This window comes from Schistocerca serialis, chromosome 2, assembly GCF_023864345.2.
Source record: "Schistocerca serialis cubense isolate TAMUIC-IGC-003099 chromosome 2, iqSchSeri2.2, whole genome shotgun sequence".
Taxonomy (NCBI): Eukaryota; Metazoa; Arthropoda; class Insecta; order Orthoptera; family Acrididae; genus Schistocerca; species Schistocerca serialis.
In genome coordinates this window covers 443,927,476-443,946,419 of record NC_064639.1, presented here as the reverse complement: position 1 = coordinate 443,946,419, position 18,944 = coordinate 443,927,476, and the positions used below count along the sequence as shown (strand labels likewise).

General features: G+C 44.1%; 1 protein-coding gene across 1 annotated transcript in view; it reads right to left on the bottom strand.

The window, feature by feature from the left end:
* Window positions 1-18,712, bottom strand: part of LOC126456053 (venom serine carboxypeptidase-like) — an 80,914-nt gene extending 62,202 nt beyond the window's left edge. Inside the window, exon 1 of the mRNA XM_050091807.1 lies at window positions 18,395-18,712. Within this exon, the coding sequence (XP_049947764.1) occupies window positions 18,395-18,712 (318 nt within the window). The remainder of the gene's footprint in view (window positions 1-18,394) is intronic.
* Window positions 18,713-18,944: the final 232 nt, after the last annotated feature.

Genomic DNA, 18,944 nt, shown 5'->3' with positions numbered 1-18,944 from the left:
GCTACAGATGCTAAATACAGCCGACAGGAAGAAGATGCTGTGATATGCAAATGATTAGCTTTTCAGAGCATTCACACAAGGCTGGCGCCAGTGGCGACACCTACAACGTGCTGACATGAGGAAAGTTTCCAACCGATTTCTCATACACATACAACAGTTGACTGGCGTTGCCTGGTAAAGCGTTGTTGTAATGCCTCGTGTAAGGAGGAGAAATGCGTGCCATCACGTTTCCGACTTTGATAAACGTCGGATTGTAGCTTATCCCGATTGCAGTTTATCGTATCGCGACATTGCTGCTCGCGTTGGTCGAGATGCAATGACTGTTAGCAGAATATGGAATCGGTGGGTTCAGGAGGGTAATACGTACGCCGTGCTGGATCCCAACGGCCTCGTATCACTAGCATTCGAGATGATAGGCATCTTATCCGCATAACTGTAACGGATCGTGCGATCCCTAAGTCAACAGATGGGAACGTTTGCAAGACAACAAGCATCTGCACGAACAGTTCGACGACGTTTGCAGCAGCATGGATTATCAGCTCGGAGACCATGGCTGCGGTTACCCTTGACGCTGCATCACAGACAGGAACGCCTGCGACGGTGTGCTCAACTACGAACCTGAGTGCACGAATGACAAAACGCCATTTTTTCGGATGAATCCAGGTTCTGTTTACAGAATCATTATGGTCGTATCTGCGATTGGCGACATCGCGGTGAACGCACATTGGAAGCCTGTATTCGTCATCGCCATACTGGCGTATCACCCGGCGTGATTGTATGGGGTGCCATTGGTTACACGTCTCGGCCACCTCTTGTTCGCATTGACGGCACTTTGAACAGTGGACGTTACATTTCAGATGTGTTACGACCCGTGGTTCCGCCCTTCATTCGATCCCTGCGAAACCCTACATTTCAGCAGGATAATGCACAACCGCATTTTGCAGGTGCTGTACGGACCTTTCTGGATACAGAAAATGTTCGACTGCTGCCCTGGCCAGGACATTCTCCAGATCTCTCACCAATTGAAAACGTCTGGTCAATGGTGGCCGAGCAACTGGCTCGTCACAATACGCCAGTCACTACTCTTGATGAACTGTGGTATCGTGTTGAATCTGCACGGGTAGCTGTACCTGTACACGCCATCCAAGCTCTGTTTGACTCAATGCCCAGGCGTATCAATGCCGTTATTATGGCCAGAGGTGGTTGTTCTGGGTACTGATTTCTAAGTATCTTTGCCCCCAAATAGCGTAAAAATGTAATCACATGTCAATTCTAGTATAATATATTTGTCCAATGAATACCCGTTTATCATCTGCATTTCTTCTTGGAGTATCAATTTTAATGGCCAGTGGTATAGAATTATTTATGTTCATCACAGCGGATGTTGAAATTTGAAGTACACATACCAGTACGTCAGGTTACATCCTCAGAGCTTTTCCTGTATTTGCTATACAGAGCAATTACAACCTATTTTTTTTCTTTTGAGTAAGGGAAACTTTTCAATTATGAATGCTTTGCCTATATCTAACTTGACCGTTAGGAAACAGATTCTTATAACGTCATTAATTAATTTAGGGTGTTATTTTCAGGAACCAACAATGAAGAAATACTTCTCATGCCGCATGAGAATAGCGTTTCAAGTCTGCTATTCTGTTATCCTCCCGTGTTGTAAGTGAGCCGTGAGGCACTTGTAAAGTGATGGTCATGTGCTCAAAAATATACAGAGGTTTCACTTTAACGTCGGATCAAAAAAAGTTATAATTCCAATTTGTTTGTCTCGGAGGAGGACATCCACCGATACTACACTGGACATGCCACCCCGCCCCGTGCAGTGGCGTTGGAGGGAAACTTCGAAATCTTCAACGGGAAGCCCCCTTTTTTATTGCGGGTTACGATTCTACGAAAAATCTGCAAACATTGTGTTTGGAGCGTTTCCTTCGTTTCGCCACAGATGGCGCTGCAATCGGAAGAATGTAAATGCATACACAATCGTAATTTACGACATGCTACTCAATGGCCTTTGAATATCCAATGCCACATGGGACCCCACGTCGACGCTGCGAGGGCAGGCAGGCCAGTATTTCATAACTTCTAATTGTGAATCCCTTTCGCAACGCTGTATTTCTCCGATGTATCGAACAGGAGACTACTCGACACGCCACTTCGGCACGAAGAGAACGCTGCTCTTTTTTTCCAATCACACTAAGTGTTCAAATGCAGTACCGCCAACTTGACTACACTTTGTGATCCGCTTTCCAAATGACAATGCATAGATGGAAGAGCGGATAAAGTGGAAAAATGTAGAGGCTGAAGGAGGCAAAAAGAGTTACAGGAAACTGAATAATGAATTAAGAAGAGAAACTGAAGAAGCAAGAGAAATAGAGAAAATGGAGAAAGAGGGAAAGTATGAAATTATATATAAATCGGCTAGTGAAATAGTTTTTGGACGTAAAAGAAAGAGGAATAATATGGAAATAGAAAGATCGGATGGTACTCTAGCAGAAGAACCACAGGAGATTTTGAGCAGATAGCAAGAATATGTAGAATGTCAGTATAAGGGGGATGAGACACAAAGCGAAATTAAGTTTGAAGAGGAGCAATACGTGCCGGTAGATGGAAAAGGGTTCACCATCTTGAAACCGGAGAAAGAAAAGGCGCTGGTGGAGATGAAGAATAGGAAGGCATGTGGAACTGATGATTTGTCAGCAGAACTATTGAAGGGTCTGGGAAACAAGGCAAGAAAAGAAATAGTCTACCTCTGTAATGAAGTATATGACAAAGGGGAATGGCCTGAGAACTTCTTTGCAACAGTTATGATGCTAATAGAGAAAAAGATAAACACTAAAAAATGTGAAGAGTCTAGGACCATCAGTCTAATTTCTCATGCAGCTAAAGTGTTGCCAAGAGTATTGAATAGAAGGTTATATGGCAAGCTGGATAGACGGATTTCAGAGGAGCTGTTCGGATTTAGAAGAGGAAAAGGAACATGAGATGTTATTGGCCTGTTACGAATTGTAGAGGAAAGATGTATGGAAAACGGTAGAGAAAACTTCGCTGTTTTTATAGATTTAGAAATCCCTTTTGATACAGTTCGGTGGAACAAGTTGATGGATATTTTGAAGAGGAAACGAGTGGACTGCAAAGAGAGACGACTGATACAAAATCTATGTTTACACTAGAAACTAAGGATAGAGACTGGAAATGAAATTTCAGAAGGAAGCAGCAATGGACGAGGTGTTAGACAAGGTTGTTGCCTTTCCCCACTGTTATTTAACGCATACCTTGAAGAGATTATTGCGAAAGGCTTAGATGGAACGAGAGGAGTATTGGTGGAAAGAGAATAGAATGTATAAGATTTGCTGATGACATGGTATTAGTGGCAGAAAGTGAGCAAACAGTGAATAACATGCTGAAAGATCTGAATGAAGCTTTGTGTGGAATACGGGATGCAAATAAACACAGCAAAAACAAAGAGTATGGTCTTCAGTACAAGATGCAGACCGTCCAAAATTAAAATAGGACAAGCTACCATTAGCCAAGTAAGTGCATTTAAATATCTTGTAAGCACAATAAATGAAGACTTGAGATGTCACCAGGAGGTAAAACTCGAATTGCCATAGCGAAGGAGGCATTCAACAGGAAAGGGAGACTGTTATGTGGCAAATTAGATAAAGGTCTAAGGAAATGGCTTAGCAAATGTGTCGTCTGTAGTGTGTCACTATATGAGGCAGAAACATGGATGCTGAGACTAGAGGATGAAAAAAGTCAGAAGCGTTTGAGATGTGGATGTGGAGGGAATGGAGAGGATAAGCTGGATGGAAAGGGTGAGTAATGAAAGAGTATTGCAAAGGGTTGGTGAAAGAAGATGTTTGCTGAAGGTTATAAGAGAAAGGAAAAAGAACTGGTTGGGACATTCATTGAGAAGGGAGTGCTTGCTAGCAGATGATTTGGAAGGACTGTTTACGCTCCTTACACCAAGCGAGGCGTTTGCAGGAGAAGACTAAAGAAGAAAAAGATACAAGATGGTAGACGACATAAATGGAAGAGGAAATTATGCGCACCAGAAGAGGATGGTAGAAGACCGGACAGCCTGGAGAACTACCATCTTTTGCAGAACACTAATGATGATTATGGTGTACACAAAAGCATGTCTACAGGAATGTCAGCGGTTGACCAAGTCTTCACGGCCTGTTGACACTTGGCTGGTACATCTTATCTTTTAAATATCGTCGCAGACAGAAATCCGGCGACTACAAACCCGGCAACCTAGCGGGCCAGTTAATAGAGCCACTTCTGCCGATCCATCGACCAGTGTAAACGCGGTCTAATACCTCCCGTGCTTCAGTTGCCTAATGCGCTGGACAACCGTCATGCTAAAACCACAAACGTTGTCGAACGTCCAGGTCAACATCCTGCAATAGCACTGGTAATTCCTGTTCCAAAAACGTTCGATATTTGTGTCCATTCAACGTAATGTCGATAAAATGAGGACCAATGAGTTTATTCCTCATGATGCTACACTCCAGTAAAGCACATTATTCCGCTTGACCCTACCATAGTTTGTGAATGTAGACTCATTGGAAGATAGTATCTCGGCAAATAACAAGGGAGTCGTTTGCATTTGTTGACGTCCCCACTCACAAAACACTTCCCCGGTACGGAAATCGGCGCCATGAAGTTCTTGATGCAGTGACACATGGTATGGATAGTACGTACGAGGATATACTATTGTGACAACACTACCTGCCCAAAAGCCACAAACGCGGTATAAACGAAGGGCGCTTATCCATGGGTTGTGGTACACTGTCACTGGTACATCTGTTTCATTAGATTCTCTTGTAACACGTTTGCTTCGTTTCCTTTTGCCGGTCTGTACGCTGCCATGAGACATAAAGCTTTGTAAAAGAACGAAAGAGAGCGAGCTTTCCTAGAAAACGCTCAGGATACAAGATAACAGCCTCAACATTTCTTCAACATTCTTCGTAAATCAGGATCATTTTAATTTTTTCTTCTGTGGTTGCAAATTTCATCGTCCTCCTACACGTCTGTTCTTCAAATGATAGGTAGGTGTGCAGGCAATAAACATTGTGCAAGTATTATGATGTTCAGAGCCGCTATCTGTTCTACGTCTGCACGACACGTGACCTCCAATCGCCGTGTACTGCCTGTTATTACACGTCGTAGTTCGCTACACTGCCACGGTGGTGCGTCGAGTAGTACCCTGCCCGATACGTCGAATGAATACGACATTACAGGTGGCGTTCACAATTACAAGTTATGAAATACTGGCCTGTCCTGCACTCGCATCATGGAGGTGTGGATTCAAGTGCCATTGGATATTTAAAGGTCATTGATTATCATGTCATAAATTACCATTGTGTACCTATTTCTACCCCTTCCGACTACAGCGCCATCTGTAGCGAAACGAAGATAACGCTTCAGACAAAACGCATGTAGGTTTTGCCCTAGAATCATAATTTGCAATAAGAAAAGGGGCTTTCCACTGAAGATTTCAAAGTTTCCCTCCTGCCACCCACGCACGGGTGTGGTAACGTTGGATGTTTCCCTCCGAGACTAAGAAAGTGCAATCATAACTTGTATTGATCCGGTGTCCTTCCATAGGTCAAACACCAGAACAAAAAGATGGTCTGAGCTATTGTTACTTGCTGGATTATGTACAGGAGATAGTGTACAAAGTAAGGAGTACCAAAATGTAACAGATTGCCCATAATAAATTGTAGACTGAATTTGGCTAGTCTTCTCATGTGAGGAAAGTTCCTCGCAGCTCTCCAGAGAAATATCTGTGTGTAAATGCAACAAATGATGATGCCCAAGTAGGTGTTTTAACTGCTGTCGCTGCTAATCCGCACATCAGTAGCAGACAAATTGCGCGAGAATCGGGAATCTCAAAAACGTCGGTGTTGAGAATGCTACATCAACATCGATTGCACCCGTACCATATTTCTATACACCAGGAACTGCATGGAGACGACTTTGAACGTCGTGTACAGTTCTGCCACTGGGCACAAGAGAAATTACGGGACGATGACAGATTTTCTGCACGCGTTCTATTTAGCGACGAAGCGTCATTCACCGACAGCGGTAACGTATACCGGCATAATATGCACTTTTGGGCACCGGAAAATCCACGATGGGTGCGACAAGTGGAACATCAGCGACCTCGGCGGCATCATAGGAGGAAGGATAATTGGTCCCCATTTTATCGATGGCAATCTAAATGGTGCAATGTATGCTGATTTCCTACGCAATGTTGTACCGATGCTACTACAAGATGTTTCACTACATGACAGAATGGCGATGTACTTCCAACATGATGGATGTCCGGCACATAGCTCGCGTGTTGTTGAAGCGGTATTGAATAGCACATTTCATGACAGGTGGATTCGTCGTCGAAGCACCATACCATGGCCCGCACGTTCACCGGATCTGACGTGTCCCCCCCTCCTCGATTTCTTTCTGTGGGAAAAGTTGAAGGATATTTGCTATCGTGATACACCGACAACGCGTGACAACACGCGTCAGAGCATTGTCAATGTATGCGCGAACATTACGGAAGGCGAACTACTCGCTGTTGAGAGCAATGTCGTTACACGTATTGCCAAATGCATTGAGGTTGACGGACATCATTTTGAGCATTTACTGCATTAATGTGGTATTTACAGGTAATCACACTGTAACAGCATGCGTTCTCAGAAATGATAAGTTCACAAAGGTTCAAGTATCACATTGTAACAAGCGAAATAAAATGTTCAAACGTACCTACGTTCTGTATTTTAATTTAAAAAACCTACATGTTACGAACTGTTCGTCTAAAATTGTGAGCCATATGTTTGTGACTATTACAGCGCCATCTATTACGAATCGATAAAAATGGTCCAACTAAAACATTCATATTTCTTTACGTACTACACGAATATGTAATAAAAATGGGGGTTCCTATTAAAAAAACGCAGTTGATATCCGTTTGACCTATGGCAGGTCCATCTAGCGGGCTAACCATAGCGCCATCTGAGTTCCCCCTTCAAGCTACATAAGTTTCGTTCTTCGTAGTTTTTTCGTTTGACGCTTATTTCGTGAGATATTTGGCCCGGTAACGATCAATGGACCACCCTGTACAGGCTTTTTGCCAATGTTACATCAGCTCTTCCGCAGCACCCCTTTTAAACGAGTAGCAACTCAGTGCTCCTGGAGAGCCTATTTTCGCCGCGCGGGATTAGCCGCGCGCTCTAGGGCGCTGCAGTCATGGACTGTGTGGCTGGTCCCGGCGGAGGTTCGAGTCCTCCCTCGGGCATGGGTGTGTGTGTTTGTCCTTAGGATAATTTGGATTAAGTAGTGTGTAAGCTTAGGGACTGATGACCTTAGCAGTTAAGTCCCATATGATTTCACACACATTTTTTGAACAGAGTCTATTTTCCACTAAACGAATAACAATACACGGAATACAGAAATTAATAACTAATATAACCAACCCAAGAATCGTACATTAAAAGAATGTCACCCTGTACGGCAGATAAGGCGTTCTTCTGGGAAAGTCCACTTCCTCCACCACAAGCGGTGCTCACTCTTTAGTTTACCGACGTTTACACAGAGCCATTCCGTCATGATTTTACAAACTCTCAGGGATGATGGACAAGAGTAAATATCAATTGGAGATAAGGGATGATACCCTGTTATAAAAACCCTGGTATCGTCGGAAAAGTGTCGCAAGCAGTGATATCTCTTGCCAAGACTTCTTATTTCGACAGGCGTCTTTACACAAGACTTTTCACACGGACCCACAAGAGGAAATCAAACGAGGTGAGATCATATGACTGCCGGCTACGAAAAAGGATCTCCTCTGCCTATCCATTTTTCAGGAATGTCTGCTACAGGTGTTCACGAACCCTCACTCCAAAGTGAGATGGTGCTCCATCATGCTGGAACCACTTCCGTTGCCCACTAACAAGTAGGGTATGTTCCAGGAACCTCAGTAGTGTGTCTCTGATTAACACTGTGTACTCTGGTGCGTTTAAGTGGGAAGGAAGAAGAAATGAGTCTAGTGTGTAATGCCTGAATATGCGTGCCCACACGTCGGTTAATAATCTGTGCTGATGGATCTTCAGAATTATAGCCCAGCCTAAACATGACTATTATGACTATTTAACTTTCCATCTCTGGCGAAACAGGCACCATCTGCAAAACAAATTTGTGTGAAATCTTATGGGACTTAACTGCTAAGGTCATCAGTCCCTAAGCTTACACACTACTTAACCCAAATTATCCTAAGGACAAACACGCAAACCCTTGCCCGAGGGAGGACTCGAACCTCCGCCGGGACCAGTCACATAGTCCATGACTGCAGCCCTTCAGACCGCTCGGCTAATCCCGCGCGGCCCATCTGCAAACAGTACAGAAGGGAATGTGAAGATCGATTGTAGGACAATGCAACAACCATTGGCAGAATACGACACGAAGTCCGAAGTTTGCAGGAGTCAAAGTACTCACTTTCTGGGGATTTTCGCATTCAGAGCGTGAGATTTGCCAGGGACTGAGCGACAAGGGTTCGTGCTACAGCGAATTCGGTTGGTTGACCGTACTGAGAGGAAGAATTGAATGTCTGACGTAAAACCCCTGATGTGGCTGTAGGAGATGGGTGGATGACAAGCTAAATAATCACTCAAAAGGAATAATTAACTTTGAATTTATTCCGAATCTTTAGGACAAATTGACCTTTCCAGCTGAGGTGCCGCCTCGCGAAAGTCCTTCCACTGATACAGTGACTGTCTATAACTGCTTCGTCTGATAACTGAAACCCTCGCCGGAATCTAAGATCAATGGAGGTTCACAGCTCTCTAATTCCGGCCCAGCAACATCAGCCTAACGCTCTGGCTGCCTCCTTCTGCGACCCCTTGTCACGCCTACCTCCACTGAATCTGCCCACTGTCTCTATTGTCTGCCTGCTCAACCCCCGGTCCTATCATTTTGCTCACCTTTCCTCTTAGACCCCGCCAGTCCCTAGCATAACGTAGCGTCTGAGGCTTCAGATCGCCTGTTGGCTACATTGGTTTGTTATTCTTCAGTCATCTTTCAGAGACTGTGTGGAGGAGATAGAACGCCTTTCCCTATATATCCACCGTAATTGTCCTAAGCCATCCATTGGCCCCCACCACAAGCCCCGCTCGCCTTCTCTCTTACTTCTTGTTTTCTCTGACTTATCCACATCAGCTTCCTAATTCGGCTCCTATCTTCCACATCAGCTTCCTAATTCGGCTCCTATCTTCCACCTCTTGCGGCTTTCTTGTGCCACACCCAGAATTCCATCTTTAACTAACTCGAAATGTCGTTCACATGACTTATCTTTCAACTAAGGACATGACAGCATGTAGCTTCATTTCCTGTAACATTCGCCACACAGTACACAGCGAAACGTTCAGTTCAAGTGCAACTGATCGAGTACTGATTGAGGCGACTCATCCACTCGGACAAGCACTGCTTCGTCTAAGTCCGGAGTCTGTGTAGTTAGTCGTCCTCTTCGGTCGTTGTAATCTGGTGCCAATCGCCCTGTTTCACGTACTCGTTGGAACAGTCTTGGTAATATGGTTTGAAGTGGAAGTCTTCTAGGCGGATATATGGTCTGCTTCTCTGCTGCTTCCATCTGCTTGCCCATACACGAAAATCGTGTCTGCAAGATCCGTCATCGAGTACAACTCCACTTGGTCAAGGCTGATAAACGTTAGTACTTCAACCTGTAAACACAGACTGCAGTCTACTGCAGTGCAGACATTGTACACCAGAATTGCTCATGCCAGTACACAGTATGCCATCTGCACTGTATTAGTTGAGTTACTGTTCCACCCTCTATACCTAAGTGCTCGTCGGAACTGCCTAGCCTACAATCATAGCTGCAACAGTACCGTTACATGTATTCCATTCTCAGAGATATCAGAACGATATTCGGTTACAACTTTCGGCTCGATCGTTTCTAGACCTCGAATAGCTATATTTACCTTTCTGCATCACCCCTGGAAGTCTGTAACGTATACGTCACAGCGCGAGCATCGGAATGTGCGTGGTCGTCAGAAGCTTGTTACGCGTAATAACCAGCGGGACGATTATTGTGTTCGTAATAGTTACTTAACTCCTTTGTACTAAGAACCAATTAGGAACTAGATTAACGTATATTACGGTCTATAAGATGCACTTTTTGTGAAAGACGTCCTCCAAAATTCAAGAACTTACACTCGAAAGTAATATAAAAATTTCCATCGTGATTTCAAATTTCCGCGTCTTAAAAATGGCCATATATTCGACGCCACGGGAAACCTATGTGTATGTGGAAACATGGTATTCAACTGACAGCAGCAGTGCACCGATAAGACGAACATGAGTTGCGGGGATTCACAATCTCACTAACACTGACTCCCTCCCTCCCCGTCATCAGAAACCCAGAACACTGTCTACCACATGTTGCGTCATTGCAGTCTACGGTGCCAGTGAATCTGAATTCAAAGTGATTTGTATTATGGGTAACAATACGATATTTTTGTTAGAAGAGATTTGTATTATGGGTAACAATACAATATTTCTGTTAGTAACTAGTTTCGTAATGGAAAAAAATAAAAGGCTATAAACAGCAAGTAACAGCATATGCAGAAGAACATGGAAACGGAGCAGCTGAGCGGCATTTCGGCCCTCCACCAACAGAAAAAACCATTCGTAACAGGCGGGCTAGTAAAGAAGAACTGAAAAAAATGAGGAAGACTCAATGTGCAAATAAAGGACTGAATGTAAAATGGGCGAATCTAGAAGATGAGGTATTGAAATGGATTCAAGGATACCGTCAAAATGACAGTGGACTTGACACAAAAATTATTCAAATACACGCTCGTAAGCTAGCGCTATAGGGAACTTAACGGACTTGATGCGTGGAGTTGGTTGGTGCAACACGTTTACGAAGCATCATGGACTTAGCATGCGAACCAAAATCAACATATCTCAGAAAATGTCACAAGAATTTGAAGAGAATATATTGCCTTTCCATCGCTTTATTATTCAACATCGAAAGCGAATTTTCTTATGAATCCTGTAGGGATTCTTAATACTCAGTTGCTCTGGGTAAACCTAGATGATTTACTATTGAAATGAATACACCTGCTAAATCAGTCTTTTAGACTGGTTAGTTTTTGTCTTACCGTCTGCTCTATCTTATACGAATTTTTTCATCTGTACATAAATGCTCAAGGCAAGATGCTCAACAACCTTTAATGCATATTCTAGCCTATTTCTGCTTGCATTACGTTTTCTTGTACTGCTCCTTGCAGCAAAAAGTTAACTGTTCTTCGATGCCACAACACATCTTGCATCTTCCATTAATTTGCCCCTCTTCCACTGAATTGTTTCCTCATCTATTCTCTTTAGTGTGTCTTCATGTTGTGTTTTATGTCACTTAGTTTTTAACATTCTTTGATGGTATCACACTTCAAATCCATCCAAGTTTTTCCTTCTCCGGATTTCCATGGTCCACATTTCACTTCCATGTAATGTTGCACTTCAGACGTACACTGTCAGAAACTTCGTCCTCATTTCCGTACCAATATCTGATACCGAGGAGGCTCTTCCAGTCTAGGAAGCTTACTCTGCCTATGCCAGTCGACTTCGAACATCTTTCTCGTTTCGGCCATTCTGTGCAATCTGGCTTCCTACAAACAGGAGGGAGCCAAAAACAACGAAAAGCCAAAAACACAAGACATTACCATGCCTAATGCGGTGTAGGAAACAAGCTGGCATTCAAAACAACCTCCAGTCGTCTCGGTATGCACAAATTCAGGTCCTGTATGGTTGTCAAAGGAATCTTATAACAATATCCTTTCAAAATAGTGTCAAATGCAGGCAACGATGATGGGGGTCAATAGCGATCACGCATCCTTCTATCGAAATTAAATTGCAATGGCTCAATAGTGCTGAGATCTGATGACTGTCGACGAGTTGGCCTCTGTGGTCGAGCGGTTCTAGGTGCTTCAGTCCGGAACCGCGGTGCTGCTATGGTCGCAGGTTGGAATACTGCCTTGGGCATGGATGTGTGTGATGTCCTCGGGTTAGTTAGGTTTAAGTAATTCTAAATCTAGGGGACTGATGACCTCGGATGTTAAGTCCCATAGTGCTTAGAGCCATTTGAACCATTTAAACTGTCGAAGCCAGGGGAGATGCGACAGTTCATCCTCCCGCTCACAAAACTTTTCCTGGACAACATGAGCTGTGTGAGCAGGGCCCTCTAGTCTTACGACGCAGCATTACCAGTGGCCTTCAAACATTGTATATGGGATGGACTTGACCAGCCAAAACAGTGACATGAACTGTGGCAGTAATGCGACCTTGCGGAGTAAGGATGTGGTCCATGCAATTCTGTGATATATTGTTGTCCAAAACATCACCGAAACCCCGCCATGTTTCACTATTGAGACGCAAACTCTACCATTTTGGGAACATTGTGAAACAAGACTCATCGGACCAAAAGACTTTCTTCCAATGTTCCATAGTCCAGGTTTCATGGCTTCGGCACCACGTTTTCCTGTTTGGGACATTTATATATCTGACTGGAATTGCACATCGTTCTGCAATTCCCTTCTTTTAGTGCTGCCTTCGTATTGTTTTCTTTAAGAATACGACAGACAGTTCTGAGCGACGTCTGCAGCAGTCGTCCTCTTATTTTTTGTCCCTGTTATCTTCAATGAATGTCTCGATCACTGAACACACACTTTCGTCCGCGATGTGACTTAGCGGACTACGGTTTTCTGCTTTCACAGCATGCGGTATAAATCTTCGACGCGTTAACGCTCGAAACATTAAACGGGCTGTCTTGGTTGAGGAAGTACCCGCCACACGAGGACCAACAATTATCCCACTTTCTAATTGATTGAGCTCCTATATAATGTATTCACAACTATACAGCACACTGTTCAGACCACGGCTTACGCTTGCAGCCGTATTGAGAGCGTTGCACAAGTGACGTTCGTGATCAAATATAACAGTTTAACCTGCAGGCCTGGCTAGCATGTGCATTTATGTTGAAAGATGCATTTCTCGCGGTGTTTCCATGCTTTTGCCAAACACCTGTAGGTGAGTACTGTAGCTTCTTCCACTACTGCATCGCTGCCACTTTTGATGTTAAGCAAACCTCCTTTCTACTACTTTGCATTACATCAGTCTTTGCTTTATTTGCACTTAAGCGATACTCTGCGGGAAATGCGTCATAAAATCGTTTCAGAAGGCCGATGAGCGACCCTTTCGCCCGGCCAGAAAAGCTACGTAACCTGAGAACATTAACATTGATATCTCTTTTCCTTCTACCTGTATGTCTCTCGCGAAATTTTCTTTGCTTCTTCGACTCCGTAACCGAATAGGCTGCGTCACTATTTTCGGTGCGGAGCCAACGAGATATACGGGCCCTGCAAAGCTACGTAACCTGAGAACCTTAACATTGTTATCTCTTTTCCTTCCACCTGTATGTCTCTCGCGAAATTTTCTTTGCTTCTTCGATATGTAAGTTGAACCAGCGATCTTGGCATTAGTAAGTTAAAATGAGGAATAAGGCAAGCTCCGAAATTTAGGCTTTGTGGTCGACACAGTAACTGACTTCTTGTTGTTTTGTACGCTTAATATGATCTTTTAGCACAATCACAGAAAAAGTTAAAAGGCTAAAAGTTTTATGTGCTAAAACTACATTAGATACTAGTAGTGAAGAAAATGAAAATAATATATATTTTACTTTGTCAATTCTACTGATCTGGGACAACATAAACGAGTAAAACGAATACCGACAGAATGGAGCGTCAGACAGCCGTCACGTGATGCTTTGTCAGACTCCAAACACAGTAGGTTGTATGTGCTGTACGACTCCTTAAGAACAAGAGAGCTATTTCTGGCGCAAAGCTGGAACTGTTTACAGTGCAGCCTTGATTAACATAGTTCTTTCAATTAGAAGATCTTTTTAAAAGTTAATTGGAAGAAACAAATATCTATACTGAAAATCTAAACATATGTTGAAACACCAAGGTAAAATTTTATGATATAAACTTTCACGAAAGCCGGACTCCGTAACCGAGTAGGCTGCGTCACTATTTTCGGTGCGGAGCCAACGAGATATACGGGCACTCCAATGAACTTGTGACGTCACACTAGTCGGTTTCTCCACCACTCTGCGCGAACGGTCGGCTCGATGCAGTGCCAACGGGAAATCAATATGTAATTGAAAAGGATCCCACTAAGAGTCTTAAACATCTCCTGTGCTGTCGTGAGCTTTTAAATGAGCAGTCAGACATTAAACTTGCCTGAAATAGTTACTCACTCCCCGCCGGAGACGGCTACTGGCACTCGTAAGACCTGCAGTGTCATGTGGTGTACGCGCCACGGCCTGTCTTTCTCGTGGGGCTTACTTCGGTGCGGTAAGATTATCGGTACATCCTCGGATTTTTCTGAGGTAGGGATGACTGGAACAAGATCCACTCAGCTTCGTGAAGCTAAATGAGGAGCTGCTTGAATAAAGAAGCAGCGCCGGCACCACGATTCAGCTACTTATAGAACGGTCGAGGGGATAGGTGGCAGGCTGATAACATGTCTCACGATCATAGATCACTCCTCTTACTGCCTAGCAGGCAGTAGTCAGCCATTCTGAATAGAAGTAAGGCCTAGTCCGTGAGTGGTGGTGTTTATAACCTTATGGCGTACAAATTGGACTGTTAATGAGAGTAAAAGTTCAAATAAAACAATTATCTGCGTTAGTCGCTCTTTTTATTTCATCCTACGAAGCGTTTCGAGAGGTACTTCAAATATGTTTCAGTGCACAGAACCATGCGGTCCGTCATAAATATATATTTTTAACTTAATTTGTCTCACAAAACACAAACCAATAATAATATTTTCCTTTGATAACATAGAAGACAATGTAATAATATTTCACAAAATAAGAGAGTGGTGGAGAACCCGACTAGTGTGACGTCACAAGTTCGTTGCAGGGCCCGTATATCTCGTTGGCTCCGGACCGAAAATAGTGACGCGGACCATTCGGCTACAAGAGTCGGTCTTTCGTGAAACTTTATATCACAAAATAAACTCAGTCGTTATGAAGAACTGGAAATTTTCTTTCACAAAATAAAACGCTAAATGAAAAGGTGAGACAGTGACAATGAGCTTCTTTAAGAGCTTCGCAGAAATAGTAGATGCCAAACTATAACTCTTTCCACTTTCTGAGTGCTCTTAATCAAAGATAATACCCAAATCATTGCACAGCAACAGTAATAATTCGATTATGTTGATATTAAGTGTGCAAGTTTTACACTTTTCTTTTTTTATTTTATGTTTATTTACGACTTCCCCGTCATAGGTTTACAGTAGTAATACTTTTACCAAGATGTAAAGAATGAAACAATTTTATAATTGTTACACCTGTCTGTAGTCCATAATGTAAGCTAGTAATGAATGATCTCTGAGCAAATGCACTGTATCATTACATCGTTATAATCTTCGTTTTGTTTACGTTAATAGTTAGCGCTCTGTGAGACAAATTAAGTTGAAAATTATATTTATGACGAACTACGTGGTTCTGTGCACTAGAACAGATAGTAAGTAACCTATTATCGTTTAAAATTTATAATCTTAGTTTCATATTACGGTAACTTGTACTTGTTATACGTTTTTGTAACAAAATGAAACCACAACAAACAACTGGCTCTATCCAGCGAGCAAAAATGTAAAATAAAATCATTGTTCCACCTGAAGGTGAGAGCGTACAGTCTTGAAACACGTCGTGGAATGAAATAAAAAGAGTGACTGACGCAGATAATTGTTTTATTTGAACTCTCAGTGATGTTTATGTTTAACATTCATGTATCTTAAAAACAAAATTACTAAAAACATGAAAGTTTCTAAATAATACTAAGTGTAGGTTTTTGATAGTATCATGGCATTTATTGTGATAACATTCCTTACACAATGAAGAGGAAGTAGGAGATGCTGATAAAACGCTAGACGGCGCTTAGTTTATCGACTGTGCAGCATAACGGTGGGGCAGCTCCTGCCGCTGCCTTGGTCAGCATGGCGGCGGGGCTCCAACGGCAGGGCGGCCACTCGCTTCTCTCTCTTTTTCCGGTTGTTCTACAGGCAATTCCGATATTCTATGGGCCACAGTACAAAAATATGTGTTCTACATTTTTAGGTTCTCCCAAATGCATGGAATTAACAAAGTAAAATAGATATTCTTTTCTTTTCCTGTTCAAGTTCCAGTGATCGCCGATAGTCGTTAATGATGTACACTGAGGTGACAAAAGTGATGGGATGCCTCCTAGAATCGTGTCGGAACTGCTTTCGCCCGGCGTAGTGCAGCAACTTGGCGTTACTTGGACTCAGTAAATCGTTGGAAGTCACCTGCACAAATATTGACACATGCTGCCCCTTTGACAATCTATGATGCGAAAATGTTGCCGTTGTAGGATTTTGAGCACGAATTTACCTCTCGATTACGTCCTATCAATATTCGATGGGATTCATGTCGGGAGGTCTTGCTGAGCAAATGATTCGCTCAAAATGTCCAGAATGTTCTTCGAACCAATCGCGAACAACTGTGGCCCGGAGAAATGGCACATTGTCATTCATAAAAATTCCGTCGTTGTTTGGCAACATAAAGTTCATGAATGGCTGCAAATGGTCACCAAGTATCCGAACATAATCACTTCTAGCCAACGATCAGTGCAGTTGGACCAAAGAACCCAGTTCATTCAATGTAAATATAGCGCACACCATTACGGAGTCACCGCCATCTTGCACAGCGCTTTGTTGAAACCAACTATCAGCTGCCAGGAACTGCAGTTGGGACTCATCTGATCACTCCACGGTATTCCAGTCGTCTAGGGCCCAACCGATATGGTCACGAGCGCAGGTGAGGCGTCGCAGGCTATATTGTGCTATTAGTAAACGCACTCGCGTCGGTTGTCTTCTACCATAGCTCATTTACGCCAAATTTCGTAGCACTGTGCTAACAGATACGTTCGTCGTACGTGCTACATTGATTTATGCGGATTTTCACGCTGTGTTGCTTGCCTGTTAACAATGAAAACTCTGTGCAAACACCGCCGCTATCGGTCGCTAAGTGAAGGCTGTCGGCGACTGCGTTGGCCGTGGTGAGGTGTAATGCCTGAAATTGGGTCTTCTCGGCACACTCTTGACACTGTATATCTCGGAATATTGAGTTTCCTAAAGATTTGCGAAATGGAATTGCCCAATCGTCTAGCTCTGACTGCTTTTGCACGTTAAAGGTCTGTTGATCCACGCCGGCACGGTAACTCAGCATGTTCGGTCAGAGGATTAGCTACCGTCTATAATAAAAAAAAACCTGACTGAACGGATCAACGAACAATCTGAACGTCTGTCATGAGACATCCGCTCCGAACATACACAACGAACAAAATAGAATTATCCGGCACAGTAGCTTAGTGTGTTCGGTCAGAGGGTTAGCTACCCTCTGTAATAAAAAAGCTGAGTGAAAGGCTCAAAGAACAACCTGAACGGGTGTCATGGCACGTCCGCCCGGAACATACGCAATGAAGAATATACAAGCCGGCACAGCACCTCAGCGTGTTCGGTCAGAAAGCCGGTTGGCCTCTGTAATAAAAAACTGAGTAAACTGAGTGGAAGGATCAACAAATGAACTTGAACGGATGTCATGTTACGTCCGCAACGACCAAACATAACGATCAATAACGAAGGAAATGAAAAAAAAAGTGGTCAGCGCGACATAATATCAATCGTAAGGGCCCGGGTTCGATTCCCGGCTGCGTCGAGATTTTCTCCGCTTGTCCTAATCATCATCATTTAATCCCCATCGACGCGCAAGTCGCCGAAGTCGAATCAGATCGAAAGACATGCACCCTGCGAAAAGTCTACCCGCCGGGAGGCCCTAGTCAGCCGCCATTTTTTTTTTTTTTTTACCTGAGTACAGATGACAGCTCTACCAAAGCACTGCCCTTTTATTCCTTGTGTATGTGGTACTGCCGCCATCTGTGAATGTGCATATCGCCATGCCATGACATTTGTCGCCTCAGTGTTCAAAATTGGTTCAAATGGCTCTAAGCACTATGGGACATAACATCTGAGGTCAAAAAATTGTTCAAATGGCTCTGAGCATTATGGGACTTAACTGCTGAGGTCATCAGTCCCCTAGAACCTGAGGACATCACACACTTCCATGCCCGAGGCAGGATTCGAACCTGCGACCGTAGCAGCAGCGGCGTTCCGGACTGAAGTGCCCAGAACCGCTCTGCCACAGCGGCCGGCTCACATCAGTGTATAGCATCTCCTTAAGCGTACTGAACTTTTTGCACCGGTAAGGGTACCGGCGGCGTACCTTGGCGGGGAAGAACCAGAAGAAGAGGTGTGCGTCGCGCTGCTTGTCGACGGTGAGGAAGCCCGAGTAGCTGGGCGTGTCGGCGGGGAAGCGGTCGCCGCGCACCTGGCACAGGCGGCGCGCCGCCGCGTCCAGCCCCGCCTCCAGCAGCGGCGTCAGCAGCAGCCGGCGGCCAGAGTCGCGCGGCGCAGACCGCGGCTGCCACACGGGGTACGCGTCGCGCAGCAGCAGCCGCGCAGAGGCGGCCGCCACGTCTGGCGGGCGGGAGGCGGCGGCGGCAGCACTCAGCAGCAGCACCGGCGCCACAGAGGTCCACATGTCGCGGCAGGCGGCTGACACTACCTGCTCGTCACACCATTCACTGTATTCTGTGTATGCGTTTAATTGCAGTCGTATCAGACTTCCTTTATGTCACTTATTACGAGCAATAATGAAATTAAAACACAAGGAAATTACAGACATTGGTTGCGAGTGACCACTAATTGAAATCAGTGGGGGAAAGTTGTTTATTTGTGCCAGACCAGGATTCGAACCCAGGTGCCCTGCTTAC